Source organism: Chlorocebus sabaeus, chromosome 24 (genome assembly GCF_047675955.1).
Source record: "Chlorocebus sabaeus isolate Y175 chromosome 24, mChlSab1.0.hap1, whole genome shotgun sequence".
Taxonomy (NCBI): Eukaryota; Metazoa; Chordata; class Mammalia; order Primates; family Cercopithecidae; genus Chlorocebus; species Chlorocebus sabaeus.
Window position 1 is genome coordinate 41,315,768 of NC_132927.1, and position 17,890 is coordinate 41,333,657.

Genomic DNA, 17,890 nt, shown 5'->3' on the forward strand with positions numbered 1-17,890 from the left:
AGCAGTGCGACCTGAGCTTTTCATTAGTAATGAGACTCCACAATGAGGAACAACCTAATACACCTGAAACCCAAGGCAGACACCCAATCCCCGGGGCCAGGCCAGCTCCAGTTACCAAGCACAGGTCCCAGGAGTGCCCCAGCCCCTCCCACTGCAGGAAACCAGCATGTGCAGGCCATGTGCACCTCCTGTGGGTTGTGGCAGGAGGTCACCTCTAAAGAGGTCACCCTGTACAACCCGAAAACACCAAAAAAGACCCTATTCGCACAGGGATCCCGGGAGCTGATATGGTTTAGCTGTGTCCCCACCCAAATCTCATCATCTCTGGTGTATGCAGAGATGAGGGGTCAGTGCCTTAGACTAAGGTCCATATTGCCTGTTGGTCAGAGCTGGTATCAGATGATGCCCATCAGCTCAGCCAGGTTGCTGGAGTGACCCTCCAGGGCCACCTCTGCAGCAAGGGCACTCTGGAGTAAGGAATCTCTAGGGCTCAAGCACTCCCTCCAGCCTCATCATCTTAAGAGTCTCAAGCCTGGGCATGGTGGCTCACACCTGTAAACCCAGCACTTTGGGAGGCCAAGGTGTGAGGATCACTTGAACCCAAGGAGTTCAAGATCAGTCTGGGCAACATAGTGAGACCACATCTATGCAAAAAATTAAAAAATTAGCCAGGTGTGGTGGTACCCACCAGTGGGCCCAGCTACTCAGAAGACTGAGGTAAGAGGATCACCTGAACCTGAGCCCAGGAGGCTGAGGCTGCAATGAGCTGAGATCACGCCACTGCACTCCAGTCTGGGAGATAGTGCGAGACTCTGTCTTAAAACAAAACAAAACAAAACAAAAAAAACAACCCGGGCGTGGTGGCTCATGCCTGTAATCCTAGCATTTTGGGAGGCCGAGGCAGGTGGGTCACCTGAGGTCAGGAGTTCGAGACCAGCCTGGCCAACATGGCGAAACCTCGTCTCTACTAAAAACACAAAAATTGGCCAGGCATGGTGGCAGGCTCCTGGAATCCCAGCTACTCGGGAGGCTGAGGCACAAGAATCGCTTGAACCTGGGAGGCAGAGGTTGCAATGAGCCAAGATTGTGCTACTGCACTCCAGCCTGGGGGATACAGTGAGACTCTGTCTCAAAAAACAAAACAAACAAACAAAAAACAGTCCCAAGAAACCAATACTACCTATAACTTCCCTCAGGGTAGAACGGAAGTCCTCTAGGAAAATGCATTCATTCATTCCTTCATTTGTTCATTCATTCATTCAAACTGTTATTGAATGCTTACAATGTGCCAGGAACTAAGCTAGGTACTAGAAGACAAGCTATGAACAGCACAAAAAGATCCTTTTCATCAGAGCTTCATTCTAGTGGGGAAGACAGATATAAGTAATGAATACCTAATTTCAGAGAGCTATATGTGATAAGAAGCAACTGTGGGATAAAGTAGAGAGTAAGGAGACTCCAAGCACAAGTGACTTTAGACTGGCTGGCCAGAGAAGACATTTTAAAGGAGGTAACATTCGAGCTGAGACCTGAATGACAAGAAGGTACCAACAGGGAGACCCAAAGAATCAGGTAGAAGCAGCAGCAAAGATCCTGTGGCAGGACACATTTCAGTCAAACTCATAGTTCCTAGGAAGAGGGTCAATGATACTCTCTCCTTTGTTATAAAAGGGGAACTGCAGCAAGACCCCTCCCTTCTCTTAGGTCTTGTGGGGACCCTCACATGTGCACCTGCATCTGTACTGTTTACTGCGTGTCTTCTAGCATCTGGCTTAGTTCCTGGAACACAGTCAGCATTCAATAGCACTTACACTTGTCTGGAGGTGCGAACCTGAAGAATGCACCAAGAAACTTCTCAAACGCCAGTAAGGCCAACTTCAGAACTCCCCACTCCTATGTGATGCTGAGATCTCTATACACTGAATAAATGCCATGCGTAAAGCCCACCGTTCCTGTGTACATAGTAGGTACATAGTAAGTATACGGAGTAGATAATCAGGATCAGTGTTCCCCTTCCCCCACTTTTTTTTTTTTTTTTTTTTTTTTTGAGACAGGGCCTCACTCTGTCACCCAGGCTGGAGTGCAGTGGTACGATCTCGGCTCACTACAACCTCCAACTCCTGTGTTAAAGTGATTCTCCTGCCTCAGCCTCCCAAGTAGCTGGGACTACAGGCGTGCTCTACCACACCCAGCTAATTTTTGTATTTTTAGTAGAGATGGGGTTTCACCATGTTGACCAGGCTGGGTCTTCCCCTTGCTTTTTCCACTGCCTTTTGCACAGACCTCGCTAGAACCTTGGTGACATGTGCAGTGTGCTCCAGCCACCCCGTCTCACTCCCCATTGGCAGCTTCTGGAACTGGGTCTCGCCTCCCTAAGCCTGCTACTTAGGCCAGCGGGCACCACAGAGGCAGCTAATACCCACCAGGCTACTGACCACTCACTCCGCCAGCCTCCTTCTCAGGCAGGGCGGTGCTGACTGGTAGCAAAAGGTTCAGGGAAGAAGAGACTGGGATATGAAGACTCAGAAGCAAACATCTTAGAAAGAAGGGGGCTTCCAGATGCACCTGCGCTCACCCACAGTCAGCAAAGCAATCTCCTAGCAAGGGGCTTCTTGAACTTCAGCTGGTATGACCATGGTATGGCCACTCCAGCTGGCCCCAGCAAAGCTGAAGAGGAGCAGCCCCACTCGAGGTGTTCTCCACAGCACCTCCTACAGGGAAGAGCATGTGTGCTTCCCCTACCCGGATGGCCCCGGAGAATCCTGCTTCGTCTTCCAGACTCCACTCAAATGTCACTTCCTCTTCGAAGACTTCACCAGCCTCCCCGGGAGGGATTTCTCCCTCCTCTGTGATTCCAAAGCAGCCTGACATTTCTTTGGCATAATATTCTGCTTGTTTGGATGTCTGATTCCCAGCTACACTGCAAGCTCCCAGAGGGCAAAGCAGCATCCTGTTCATTTCAGACTCTCACTGCCTGGCAGCAGGTAGATCACTAAATATTATTCAACAAAGTTGAGTAAATAAAAACAAAAATGAATAAGCGAGTGAATAAATGAGTGAATGAAGTCAGCACATACCTAGAGAAAAGATGGGCAAAGAGAAAATTTTAATCAGGGAAGAACAATTAGAAAATAACCCACTTTTAGGCCAGGCACGGTGCCTCACGCCTTTAATCCCAGCACTTTGGGAGACTGAGGTGGGCAGATCACGAGGTCAGGAGATCGAGACCATCCTTCCTGGCCAACATGGTGAAACCTGTCTCTATTAAAATACAAAAAATTAGCGTGGTGGTGTGCACCTGTAGTCCCAGCTACTCGGGAGGCTTAGGCAGGGGAATCACTTGAACCTGGGAGGTAGAGGTTGCAGTGAGCCGAGATCGCCACTGCTCTTCAGCCTGGTGAGAGAGCAAGACTCTGTTTCAAAAAAAAAAAAGAAAGAAAGAAAAGAAAATAACCCGCTTTTTTTGTTTTTGAGACTGAGTCTCACTCTGTCACCCAGGCTGGAGTGCAGTGGCGCGATCTCAGCTTGGTGCAACCTTCACCTCCCAGGTTCAAGCAATTCTCCTGCCTCAGCCTCCCGAGTAGCTGGGATTACAGGCACCTGGCACAACACCCGGCTAATTTTTTGTATTTTTAGTAGAGATGAGGTTTCACTATGTTGGCCGGGCTGGTCTCAAACTCCTGACCTTGTGATCCGCCCACCTCAGCCTCCCAAAGTGCTGGGATTACAGGAGCGAGCCACCACGCCCGGCCATAACCCACATTTTAAAGCCAACTATTAGCCCTTTCTATAGTTCATGGTGCCATGGTCACAGAGTTATCAGTAATTTTTTTTTTTTTTTTTCCTGAGACAGGGTCTCACTCTGTCACCCAGGCTGGAGTACAGTGGTATGATCACAGCTCACTGTAGCCTCCAACTCTTGGGCTCAAGCAATCCTTCCACTTCAGCCTCCCGAGTAGTTAGGACTACAGGCACATGCCACTATGACCAGTTAATTACAAGTTTTGTTTGTTTGTTTGTTTTTTAAGAGATGGGGTCGGCCAGGTGCAGTGGCTCACTCCTGTAATCCCAGCACTTTGGGAGGCCGAGGCAGGTGGATCACCTGAGGTCAGGAGTTCGAGACCAGCCTGGCCAACATGGCAAAACCCTGTGTCTTCTAAAAATATAAAAAATTAGCCGGGCGTGGTGGCGGGCGCCTGTAATCCCAGCTACTCAGGAGGCTGAGGCAGAAGAATCGCTTGAACCCGGGAGACGGAAGTTGCAGTGAGCCGAGATCGAGCCATTGCATTCTGGCCTGCACAACAGAACTAGACTTCGTCTCAAAAATGAATAAATAAATAAAATAAAATAAAACAGGGCTGATGATTAGCCCCTTCTTCCTCAGTGGGAGGAATTACGTGTCCAGGAAGCCCTGTGTTCCCCTTGACGAAGCTCACTGATCAGAGAGAAAACCCTAGGAGAGGGCAGAGGCCTATACAGAAAACTGGCAGTTTCACAGGGAAACCGGTGCAAAGATTGGATTACAGAAGAAGGCACTCTGAGAAGAGCTGGCAATCAGGGTAGAAGGATAATGGCCAAATATCAGCTTTCATGTTATAAAGCTCATCACCAGCCTGTTTGGGGAGCAGGGAGAAGGAAGGAGGAGGAGGAAGGAACAGAAACCAGGGAGTGCAGGGAGGCGGAAGGAACTGGTGCTCCCAGCTGTGGGTGCATCTGCGGATCTGTGAACGTGGCACAGATGCAGAGCAGCGGAAACCCTCTGCAGGCTTCAGATATGTTCCTTCCCAAGGTCATGTCCTTGGGGAAGGGGTGGGAGGCCAGGTCTGTGGCTGTGTCAGGAGGAGAAACAGAGGCCTGAGGCAGAGTGACACCTGGCAGGGGCCCAAGCCTTGAGACAAGGCCACCCCATCCTCTTCTCTCAGGTCACCCCACTGCTTCACACCTCCTTACCACCTCACTCTTCCTTCTCAGACCCTGGCACTGCCAGGGGAAGGGGGGTACTAGAGCAGAAACTGAAATGAGACATAGCTTCCTATGCACTCCCCTGGAATGTAAGTCAGCTCCTTGGTTTCTCTCTGTTTTGGTCACCACTGTATCCCCAGATCTTAGCATGGCACCTGGCATGTAGTTGGTGCTCAGTAAATAGTGCCTGAATGACTGAGGGTACAAGTGGTGGATACGCAGGATGACCTCCCAGCACGCTAACAGTGTATTCATCTCTACAACAGTCTTATAGCTAGGAATAATAATAGCCGGGCGTGGTGGCATGTGCCTGTAATCCCAGCTACTCAGGAGGCTAAGGCAGGAGAATCACTTGAACCCGGGAGATGGAAGTTGCAGTGAGCCGAGATTGTGCCACTGCACTCCAGCCTGGGCGACAGAGCGATACTGCATCTCAAATAAATAAATAAATAAATATAATGATAATATAATGATAGCATCTATTATTTTATCGAGGGCTCTGCCAAGTGCTTCGTATGTGCTAGGCTCTATAATCTTCACAACAATCTTTAAGAAAGACTCTGTTACCATCTTCAATTTACAGATGCAGAAATGAAGCACAAAGATGTCATCAAAGTGTCTGAAGGTTACAGGGCCAGTAAGGCCACAGGAAATGTGCATGTTAATCTGGGCTCTTTCCATTCTAACTGCTTCTCACCTTCCCTTCCTTTCTGGGTACCAGGGGAACAGAGTAGGTAGAGACTGGTCTCAGGCTGCCTGAAGGCTCACACAGACCCAGACCTGACCCTCTCACAACATCACACTGCATTTGCCCCCAGCTCCTCTCAGTCTAGAAACCTGCAAACCCCAGGATCCTAGTGTCTAAGCACAGGCCTTAGTGTCTGTTAGGTCACTCGGTTCTAGGCTTGGATCTAGCCCCACCCCCTCCCTCACCCTCTCCCACCTCCTCAGTCACAAGCCCTTGCCCCAGGCAGCCAAGCCAGTCCCAACAGAACTCCCTGAGAAAGGTGACATAGCAGCAGCAACCCAACCTGAGAAAGCGCCCTGAAGCCACAGCAGCCCAACTCGTCCAACCAGATCACCTTCCTCCTCACCCAGAAGGAGTGCAGCCTCCTCACCCAGAAGGAGTGCAGCCTGGAGGGTGGCTTTCAAAACCAAAGGTCCAGGGAGTAGGTGACAGGTCTACTCAGGGAAGACTAAGGATGGGAGGGAGAAAACCAACTCCTGAGGGAGTGAGGTAGCTCATGCCTATAATCCCAGCACTTTGGATGGCTGAGGCTAGGGGATCACGAGTCCAGGAGTTTAAGACCAGCCTGGGTAACATAGTGAAACCCCATCTCTACAAAACATACAAACATTAGCTGAATGTGGTGGCATGTGCCTGTAGTCCCAGCTACTCGACAGGCTGAGGCGGGAGGATTGATTGAGTTTAGGAGATCGAGGCTGCAGTGAGCTGTGATTGTGCCACACTCCAGACTGGGCGACAGAGTGAAACCTAGTCTCAAAAAAAAAAAAAGGAAAGAAAAAGAAAAGAAAAGAAAACCAACAACTCCTGAGCAGTCTCTTCAGTTTCCATTCGTGGTTTACATCATCTGACTCCTGGCCACCATGCAGAAAGGTCCTCAAAGGTCCCCTGAACATAGATGTTCACATGTATGACACCTTCTCCCTACCTGGTCATGGCACAGGTCCCATGAGATTATTTCAGAAGTTGCCAGGTTGATTGGTTTGAACCACTCCCCATTCTGGAGGGAAACTAGAACAGGTGACTGTGTGGAAGTTGGTGTTGGTACCACTGGGGGTGAGGGGCCATTCAGAAGTTCCTCTATGCCCAGATACTACTGTAGCCCCTGACTAGTCTCCCTGCTTCAAGTCTTAACCCCTTCTTCCAGCCAACCTCATTAGTACCCTACTCAAAACCCCTCCTACCATTGCTAAGGTTCATGTTCCACCTCCTTAGCCAGGCTCTCTCAATGCCCTCTGCCAACTGGTCCCTGGGTTCATTCATTAATTTAACAATAGGCTTTGAGATCTGCCTGGCCCTGTAGTAGGGACTATGAAAACAATGAGGAATAAGATTTGGTCACACCATCAAAGCACTTATAGTTTGGGAGACAGAGAGAGAAACAGAGGAATGTTCTCGCTTTTCTGAAGAATCCCTTCTGTTGCAGCTAAACTGCCTAGAGCCCCACGGACACCCACTCAATCCCACCTCTGTTATCTCTGCTCATGTTACTCCATCTGCTCCCTTCTGCTGCAGGAACTGACGAGCAGCCCACACTGAGGCCTAGCTTCAGCCTTCCCTGCCGGTTCTAGTCCACGGGGGCTTCTCTCTTCCCCAGCCTCCGACAGCATGGAGTCGTGGGAACAGCACTCACCCATCCCATTCACCGCCCTTCTCCGGCTGCCTCATGGTACATCTTGCATCATAATTTAGCTTCTGATACCCACTGTGAGACCTTCATTAAGAGTAACTGTAATGATCATAATCGATCTTTTACATTTGAAGAGTGATTCACCGAGTACTTTCAGATATCTCATTTTGACAATAGCTCTTTTTTTTTTTTTTGCCTTTGTCTTGCCTCCCCATCTAGGTTATGGGCGTCTGTGGGCAGGAAACGTAGACTGCGATATGTCTCTAAAATGCCTGGCACAGAGGTTGGTAGTGAATACTCAATTAATTTTTTAGGATAGTCTTTTGGGGACCCCTCTGCACCAACCCCCAGCCAGGCCAGCACAGCTGCACAGGAAGGAAATGCCTGTGGCAGAGCCAGTGGCGGGGCCACCTGCTGGCCAGAAAGAGGCCAGAAAGATGAAAAGGATAGGGGGAGGGACACTCAGTGTCTCAGTCTACCAGGGAGGCCTGTCACTGCTCCCTGGCAGATCGCAGGCCATTAAAGTGGAGTACACAGTAAATCACAAAAGTACCGGCCTAGGTGATATTCACATGAGCCAAGAAGCCAAACTATCTTGGCAGTAACTGGTGAATAATTCACAAAAAAAGCCCCTGAGAAAGGTGCCTCGATCAGTGCCCAGCATGGTCATGTAATGTGTTTTAGATAATGCACAATTTGAGAACAGTGACTGTGGGTATTATTCATCTGGGAATCTCTCGGTCTCAGTGCAGAGCTTGGCATACAGGACATACATTTTTAAAAAATAAGTGAATGACTATGACTTGGTAGCACTCATTTCGTTGGCTCCTTGATTTGTCTCCTGGCTGCCCCTCCTACCTCCTTGAGAAACTGTCCATATCACTTAAGGAAAAAGCTTTTCTTGACCATCCAACTCTTTCCTTTAAGTTTTAGTTAATGCTGAAAAACACGCCCAAGATAAGGGAGAATCCCAAGTCCCTTAATAAGCTTTAAATAAGAAAGCATTTAAGATACCCAGTGGGGCAGATTTTAAAAGGCTGGTGTGAAGAAAGACAGGTTTCTTTCTATTCCATGGAATCCAAACTCCTAGAATCTTCTGTGTCCTGTAGAAAGGGGAACCTGGCCGTCAGAAGTGGAGGAAGAAATTTGGGAGCCATCTTTAGGTTTTAGGCCAATATACCAAGGGCCTTGAGGAGAGACAGTGCTGCAGAGACACTCCTACTCAGTTCACTGATTCACCTATGTGCCCAAAGTGGTCTGCCCTGGAGGGTTTGAGGAAGTCCCTGTGACCTATCTAGTGTTCACCTATTAGCAGAAGGTGTCTAAGAAGGGAGATTACAAGGAAGGGACAAGGAGAAGGGTGGATGATTAGGTGTGAGGCAATGGACTCTCTTTAAGGAGAGCACCAGCCTCAGAGGGCCATCCTGGTATTTTAGAAACAGGGGTGCCCCCCAAAAAGGAGTGTACATGTCTCCCAGGGAAGGCTGCCTCCCACAGCACGAAGCAGGAGTCCCAGAGCTTCTGAAATGAGGTGGTTGAATGAAGCCCTCAAAGGGAAAAGTCCAGGTCACTCGAAGGACTTGGAATGTGACCAGGAGAGCAGGTGCAAACAACAGCTCTTCAGGCCAAAGCCAGGGCCTTCCAGGCAGCCCACAGCTCTCTAGAGATAGCTCAGTAGTTCCAAGCACCAGGCCTCTCTCAAAAATAGCCATTCCTAGTTTCCTTAAGGGATAACCCACCGCCCTTTGTCCCTGAGCCCACAACCTGTCCTCATACACCATCTGGTTCCTCTGCCACTCCCTCCATCACGCCCATGCCTTTCTCCTGCAGCTGCCTCTTCCCTGAGTCCTCCCGGCAGGCACAGAGCCTTGGTGTCTAGAGGCTCCCCTTCTTTCTGCAATGTCTCTCACCCAAACCACGGCTCAGCCCAAGCTCCTAGGTGTCCTAAGAGTTGGCCTTACAGCTCCTCTGAGAAACAGACAAGTTCTGTTCCCTGACCCTAAGTCCTGTTGTTTCACCCTTAAAGTTGCTGAAACAAAGAGAGGAGACCCTAAGAGCGCAATGATAATGGCAACAGCAGTAAGAATGATCAGCATTTATCCAGCTTCACCATGTCTCTGGCTGTGCTAAGCGCTTAACAAGCATTATCTTATTTAATCTTGACAACAACTTGGGAGGTAGGTGCCATTATTATACCCATTCTACAGATGAGAAACTAAATAAAGCTCAGAAGTTTAGGCGATATTCAAGGTTGCTTTGCCCCAAAGTGAGGTCTCAGGTCTCTCTGACAATAAAGCTGGCTTCTTAACCATAAGGTTCTGTTCCTCCTGGCTGTATCTATGTGGTCCTACCTCTCTCTAAGCAAGGAATGTGTGTCGGGGGAGGAAGGGGGGATGGCGTGGACATGAATCCTCAAGAGGAAGCTGAGAGCTGCGGCCGTCCCTGATGGCAGCAGGGACTTCTAGGAGAGCATTCCAAATGGATGACCAGTCAGCCAGCAGGTGTTTCCAGGGGCCTGGGAAATGCAGAGGCTACTCCAGGGCTGACCAGGGCAGCAGCTGAGGATGAAATTCCCTTTACTCAGACTTCTCAGGGAGGGGACCCCTCACAGCCTAGGAGCGGGAGACTGTCTCAGAGGGGAGGCCATGGACCCATTCCTAGAATAGGTGACCCATCATAGTGCTGTCCGGGATGCCACCGGGCCTTGTCCCTCTAACCACAGGCTCCAGCACTGCCAGATGAGAGATCCTCTCAGGCGGGTCCTGCCTGCCTTCTGACCCCTTAGTCTGGGCAGTTATTCCTGACACTCCTCCAACCTCTTCAGACTCCCTCAGAACAGACAGTCTTGGCTCCTCCTCTTCCCAGGCGCAGGGGCTCCTCACCCTATCTGTGTCCTCCCCCAGGTGTCCCACCTTACCTTCCCAACTCTGCCCTGGAAACTCGATCCTTGCGGCCCCTCCGTACCTCCTCTCTTCTTCCCCCCTTCGCCCCGCGCCGGCTCCACCTTAGGTCACCACAGAACCAAGGGCGCCTCAGAGACTCCGGTCTCCACCCTGACCCCCTTTTCCCCAGCACAAGCTTTACTTCCCCTCCCCCTGGGGGTGTGGGGACGTTATTCCAGCGGCTACGATTCTCGCTACCCCAGCTCGGGGTACCCAGGCCTACACCCGCTCCCCTCATCCCCGGTTTCTCGGTTTGATGGGAGGGAAGGCTCCCCGGCGAGAGGCGGGAGACGCCACCTCTGGTCCGGACGGCAGGCAGCAGAGACCCCCTCACCTGCCAAAACCTATGCTCACCCCGAGATTCATCCCGGACTCCGGACTCCCGCGCCTCCAGCCGGAGGGGCTGGCAATTCCTCCCCAGCTGGGGACGGGGGCGGCAGGGAAAGGGGCCGCGGGCGGGGAGGGAGGGGCGCCCCGGGCCACCGCCCCTTACCGATGGTGGAGATGTGCGAGGAGTGGAACTCGTTGTCGGTGAAGCGGCACAGCAGGCAGGTCTTGCCCACCCCGGAGTCCCCGATCAGCAGCAGCCGGAACAGCACATCGTACTGCTTCGCCATGGCTGGGGCCGGAGCGGCCGGGGGCTGCGGGCGGGCAGCGGGCTCAGCCCTGCTCCGCCGCTGCCATCGCGGCCCGCGCCCGCCCGGGGACGCTGCGGGCGGCGAGGAGGACGCCGGGCCCGGCCCCCGCGGCGGCCTCACCCGCCCGCCTGCCCACTCGCTCGCTGGGTGCCGGGAAGCGCGGCTGCGGCGGGAGCCCGGCGCGGTGCCCGCTCGACTCGGCTGGGCTGGCGCGCGGCGGTGGGAGGAGAAAGCGGCGGCGGCCCCTGCCCGCCCCTTCCCCTGCGCCGCCGCCGCCGCCGCCCCGGAGAGAGGGGGCGGGGAGCGCGCGCAGGAGAGCTGGACCCCACCGAGCGGGCGACGCCGGGGCGGGGCTCCAGCCCCGCCCCCCAACCCCTTCTTGCCCAGGGCGTGGGAACGTTTTCGTTTTTCCTCGGATGTTCCGAATGGGGGAGTTGAGGTGAGCCCCCTCCCAGCCCACTTCTACCATGCTCGGCTTTCCGGGCTCACCACTTCTCCCCATATCCCACCCCAAGTCTGGCGCCGGTAACTCCACCCAGCGTGGCACCCTGCATCTGCAGGATCCTGACCGAGCTCCCCGGTGGCTGGTCTTCACCTGGGCTCACCCGAGGTAGGAAGGCCTTGAGCAGGATCTGGATTCGAACACCCGTCTCCATGAGCCCCCGAGAGTGTGGGTGGAATTCCCCCTCTCTGCCATCTGGCTGCCCTTTACCTGTGTGACTGTGTCACAGCCCTCCCCCGTCCCCATTTTTTCTTTAAATGGGGAAAATGCCTACTCACATCCTCTACCAGGGTGAAATGATCATAAAACCATCTCCAAGTGCAAAATCCTTTGGAGGTGTACTGGCAAAAGTCTCTGTTTTCCCTCTAAGGTGCTTAGGATAGGTGCCCAGGTGACCAGTGTATTGTGACCCCTAAATGTCTCTGTGTGGTATAGCTAGTGGTACCAAAGAATGAATGACCCTTGTTCAAGACCCAGTTTCCTACCACTGAACGTGTTAGCACTGGAGAGAGGCAAACGAATGCTCTCTGGAGTTAAGAAAATTGCCTATCCCTACCAACGAGTATTGAGGGAGAGCAAAGTCTACCCTATTAGGTCTTCAAAAAGCAGTGAAAGGCCAGGTGCTTTGGCTTATGCCTGTAATCCCAGCCCTTTAGGAGGCTGAGGCGGGCAGATCACTTTGAGGTTAGGAGTTGGAGACCAGCCTGGCCAACGTAGTGAAACCCCGTCTCTACTAAAAATACAAAAATTAGCTGGGCATGGTGGCTCGCCTGTAATCCCAGCTAGAGAGGCTGAGGAGGGAGGATTGCTTGAACCCATTAGGCTAAGGTTTCTGTGAGCCGAGATCATGACGCTGCACTCAAGCCTGTAAAACAGAGTGAGACCTTGTCTCAAAAAAAAGCAATGAAAAATATTTATGTATATACCTGTTTTCAGGCTGAATATTGGATGGAGAATGTATTTTTCAGTAGTAGGTCAAGGAAAGTGTTTAGCCCATTTACTTCATTTGAAAAAGTATATTTCAGGTTAAGTGTCTGAATTATAACACGAGAAGAAAAGTTCAAGACCAGCCTGGCCAATATGGTGAAACCCCATCTCTACTAAAAATACAAAAAATTAGCTGGACATGGTGGTTGGTGCCTGTAATCCCAGCTACTCAGGAGGCTGAGGCAGGAGAATTGCTTGAACCCGGGAGGCGAAGGTTGCAGTGAGCCGAGATTGCACCATTACACTCCAGCCTGGGGAACAAGAGCAAAACTCCGTCTCAAAAAAAAAAAAAAAGGAGGGGAAAATCTCGAGCCTGCTAGCTACTCTGATTACACTAAAAGCTAAAGGAACTGATGTAGTGGATTCCATTATTTTGAGGTGCACGTCTCTACATTGGGCTTACATGGGGTTCCAGGTGCATGCCTAGGGCTCTGGAGTTAGGCACACTTGGGTTCCAGTCCCAGTGTCACCACTCACCAGCTGTGCAAACTTGAGCACATTACTGAACCCCTCTGTGCCTCAGTTTCCTCATCTCAAAATAGGGTATTTATCGTGACTACCTTATAGGATTGCTGGAAAGATGAAATAAGATAATGCATGGAAAGAACAGCACAGCACTTGACCCAGCACTCAATAAAATGGAGGTGCAGAAAACACCCCGTAAGGTTTTCCCTATGCATTTTCCCTATGTATTCCGGGTGGTAAGAATATCCCACAGATGAATATAGCCGGGTATGTTTTCTGGGAACCAAGGCCCAACCTGCTGTGATTTTCTTCCCACCACCACCAGAGTACAGAGCGCAGATCCAACCCAGCCTGACCCCCTTTGGGCACCGCAGCTGCCTTCCCATTGATGGATACTGTAATGGTAAATAGCTCTCTGCAGGTCTCCTCAATGGGACCTTTAGTGGCTCTCTGGTTGCTTCTGTCTGAGGAAACAGGAAAGAAAATGCAAGCTGACGTAGATTCCTCATTTCATTTTGAAAGAAATGGCTTTCCCTAGGCAAGACAGGAAAGGGAATGAGGTTTGCTGAAGGAATCCAGAGAAATAAATGTTCATACTCATAAAAAATTGAGTATATGTAGTCATACTGGACTGACCTCAAATTCAGTAGCTTATATTGCTTTAGGAAAAAAGAAAAAAGGCTAGGCGCAGTAGCTAACCCCTGTAATCCCAGCACTTTGGGAGGCCGAGGTGGGCAGATCACCTGAGGTCAGGAGTTCAAGACCAGCCTGGCCAACAGGGTAAAACCCCATCTCTACTAATAATACAAAATTAGCTGGGCGTGGTAGCGCACACCTGTAATCCCAGCTACTCCGGAGGCTAAGGCAGGAGAATCGCTTGAACCCGGGAGGCAGAGGTTGCAGTGAGCCAAGATCCTGTCATTGCACTCCAGCCTGGGCAACAAGAGTGAAACTCTGTCTCAAGAAAAAAAAAAAAAAAAAAAAAAAGGTGTATGTAGTCATACTGAACTGACCTCAAATTCAGTAGCTTACATTGCTTTAGGGAAAAAAAAAAAAAAAAAAAAAGGTCCAGGCGGGGTGGCTCATGCCTGTAATCCCAGCACTTTGGGAGGCCAAGGTAGACGGATCACCTGAGGTCAGGAGTTTGAGACCAGCCTGGCCAACATGGTGAAACCCTGTCTCTACTAGAAATACAAAAATTAGCCAGGCCTAATGGCAGGCGCCTGTTATCCCAGCTACTCGGGAAGCTGAGGCAGGAGAATCGCTTGAACCCGGGAAGTGGAGGTTGCAGTAAGCCGAGATTTGTCACTGTACGCCAGCCTGGGTGACAGAGTGAGACTCTGTCTCACAAAAAAGAAAAGAAAAGGCCGGGGGCGGTGGCTCACATCTATAATCCCAGCACTTTGAAAGGCCAAGGTGAGCAGATCATAAGGTCAGGAGCTCAAGACCAGCCTGACCAACATGGTGAAACCCTATCTATACTAAAAATACAAAAATTAGCTGGGTGTGGTGGCGTGTGCCTGTAATCCCAGCTACTCAGGAGGCTGAGGCAGGAGAATCGCTTGAACCTGGGAGGCGGAGGTTGCAGTGAGCCGAGATAGTGCCACTGCACTCCAGCCTGGGCAACAGAGCAAGACTGTCTCAAAAAAAAAAAAAAAAAAAAGAGAGAGAGAGATGGGGAATAGTTTAGAAACCAAACCCAAGCTTGAAATATCCATCCTTACCCTCATCTGGGTTCAGTCAGTTTCAGAGCCATCGTACAGATTTCTCTGTGTCTGTATGTCTGTGTATGTTTTGTGAGATGGAGGAACTAAGATTTTGGGACAACGTTAGCAAAAGAATCATATAGATGGTCAGGCACGGTGGCTTATGCCAGTAATCCCAGCACTTTGGGAAGCCGAGGTGGGTGGCTTACCTGAGGTCAGGAGTTCAAGAACAGCCTGGCCAACATGGCAAAACCCCATCTCTACTAAAAATACAAAAATTAGCCGGTGTGGTAGTGCACGCCTGTAATCACAGCTACTCTGGAGTCTGAGGCAGGAGAATCGCTTGAACCCAGGAAGCAGAGGTTGTAGTGAGCTGAGATTGTGCCACTGCACTCCAGCCTAGGCGACAGAACGAGATTCTGTCTAAAAATAAAGAAGAACCATATAGACTAGTGGAGACCACAAAGTTCACTTTAACCAGGTCTTTGTAAATGAAATACCTAAATTCCATCCCCTTACCTCAGTCACTCAGTGGAACATTTTGGCATCCTCGTGATTGAAAGAAACAGGACATATCCCCCTACCATGGTCTCAGTACTGTCCTCCATTCACATGCTTTTTCTTTGTTTTCCCCTGACTAAATAGAGAATGGAGAAAATATACTCAAATGACAAGGAAAGAGGGGCGAAGGCAAATTATCAGAGACATGTGCATTTGGGGGCTGGGAACCACAGGAAACAATTCTGATGGTAATTGTTGTTGACACAAAATGACCCACAGTACCATTTGAGGTTGTCCTCAGTGTCCTGGCCACCACCTTCATGACTGTATCAGTTTTCTAGGGATGCCATAACAAAGTACCAGAGACTGGGTGGCTTAAACAACAGGAATTTGGCCGGGCGTGGTGGCTCATGCCCATAATCCCAGCACTTTGGGAGGCCAAAGTGGGTGGATCATGAGGTCAGGAGTTCAAGACCAGCCCAGCCAACATGGTGAAACCCCGTCTCTACTAAAAATACAAAAATTAGCTGGGCATGGTGGCTCATGCCTATAATCCCAGCTACTCGAGAGGATGAGACAGGAGAATCGCTTGAACCCGGAAGGCAGAGGTTGCAGTGAGCCGAGATCACACCATTGCACCCCAGCCTGGGTGACAGAGCAAGACTCCATCTCAAAACACACACACACACAAAAACCACCAGGAATTTATTTCTCACAATTGTAGCAGTCAGAAGTCTGAGATGAAGGTGTCAGCAGGGTTGGTTTCTTATGAGGTATCTCCTTGGCTGTAGATAGCTGTCTTCATGTTCACATGGTCTTCCACCTATGCCGATCAATGTCCTAATCTCTTCTTTTTCTTTTTGAGATGGAATCTTGCTCTGTCACCCAGGCTGGAGTGCAGTGGCATGATCTCGGCTTACTGCAACCTCCGCCTCCCGGTTTCACACCATTCTCCTGCCTCAGCCTCCCAGGTAGCTGGGACTACAGGCACCCGCAACCACGCCCGGCCAATTTTTTTTGTATTTTTAGTAGAGACACAGTTTCACCATGTTAGCCAGAATGGTCTCGATCTCCTGACCTCGTGATCCTCCCATCTCAGCCTCCCAAAGCCTTGGGATTACAGACGAGAGCCCCCGCACCCGGCCCTAATCTCTTTTTATAAGGACACCAGTCAAATTGGATTAGGGCCCAACATGACCGCGTTTTTATCCTAATTACCCCTTTAAAGGCCCTATCTCCAAAAATATAGCCACATTCTGAGTTACTAAGGGTTAGGACTTCAACATATGAATTTGGGAGGGTGCTGGGGGAGACGCAACTCAGCCCATAGCAAGGACCAAACCAGGAGCCTCATCAGATCGGATTTCCTGTGCAAAGATAGTTTTTAGGAATTATCTCATTCTCTTAGAGTGGGAAATGAAAGTTGTGTCTTTTTGGAGACTCTCTGATAGGTGGTCCAGATGGTCAAAGTAGAAAATTTTGTGATGGGGAAGTCTCAGATTAGCAATCCTTCCCTTTATGAAACTAGAATTGAGAGACATGACTAGCAACCCCCAGCTATGCGATATATGTCATATCAAACTTGTGTTGTCAAAGTTATGTTTTGGGGGACAAGATATCTACAGTTAGGAATCTATGCAGGAAAGAGTCATTGCATGTGTTAGTTAAGGCAATGCTAGTTGCTGTAACAGATGAATCCCTAAATCTCAGGGGTTCACACTATAAAGATTTATTTCCCTCTCATGTAAAGTCTAATGAATAGCAAGGAGTAGGGAGTAAGGGTAGCTTTGTTCCATAGTCATTTAGGCACCCAGGGTGGCAGAAACTGCTGTTTTCAACAAGGGACTTCTGTTGTAGGACTCCTTTAAAAGCAAGACGTTGTTCTTTATAAGATCTGCCTTGCAGGAAGAATCAGAGAGTGCCTGCCAACCAAAGGCAAGGAGATGCCATACCCCAGGTCCCTCACATATCAGGATTTACAGGCTCTCCTTTTTTACCTAAGTATACACTTAAGACCCTTCTAAGACTGCCTTGTAGACAGCAGGGGAAGAAGGGCTCTGTTAACAGGAGAGGGGAGAGTTGACCCTGTAGTTCTAAGTTATCAGACTTGAAAAAGATTGTTTGAAAGCAGTAGTAATAATATACATTGAAAAGATGTCACCAAATCTGTCCAGAAAATTATTTTGAATCTACAAAGGGATACCATTTGTGCAGTGGAGTGAAACACTGAAAGAGACCTCTTTGTTAAGTGAGGTTTTTAACTTCTAGAACATGTGGCATGATGTTCTTTTGATTATGGAGGACTACCCCAGGCATTGACTTTCAGCTGGCGGAGAGGGGAAGCAAGGAAATAGAGGATCGCATGAAAGGTTTTAAAGGGTCAGGTCTAGATGTAGTAGATATCATGTCTTCCACTTTTTATTGGCCAGCACCCAGTCACAAGCCTCTACCTAAAAGCAAAGGAGACTGCTGAGCAGTCACTTCCCAGCTGCAACTCTCCCTGTGGAAGGGGAGCCAGTCTCTGGTGGATAGCTCATGTTCACCACATACAAAGACGCTTCAAGGTGGCTCCAACCCTAGCTGTGAGTCAGCATCACTTGTGGAGCTTTGACAAAATGCATGTGCCTGGGCCCCAGCCCCACAGATTCTGATTTAGTTGGTTGGGCTGGTGCCTGGGAGAATCTGGATTTTCGAAGGCTCTACCAATGATCCCAGTGCACAGCCAGGCTTGAGAGTCACTGGTATGCCTTACAATGTACACCTCCGGCATTGCCTCTCAACAGTTTCAAAAACATTTTTCTTTCTTTCTTTC

At 50.1% G+C, this 17,890-nt stretch overlaps 1 protein-coding gene across 5 annotated transcripts in view; it reads right to left on the bottom strand.

The window, feature by feature from the left end:
• The window catches only part of RAB15 (RAB15, member RAS oncogene family), a 39,980-nt gene that overhangs the window by 15,465 nt on the left and 6,625 nt on the right, over positions 1-17,890 (bottom strand). Inside the window, exon 1 of one of the 5 annotated variants that reach the window (XM_037984131.2) lies at positions 10,773-11,166. The exons of 1 other annotated variant lie outside the window; for it this stretch is intronic. In XM_037984131.2, the coding sequence (XP_037840059.1) occupies positions 10,773-10,896 (124 nt within the window). In that variant the 5' untranslated portion in view covers positions 10,897-11,166. Of the gene's footprint in view, positions 1-1,811; positions 1,949-10,254; positions 10,280-10,633; positions 10,705-10,772; positions 11,167-17,890 lie in introns of those variants that run through there. 3 more of the 5 variants (XM_037984132.2, XM_037984134.2, XM_073011079.1) reach the window with 3 other exon arrangements.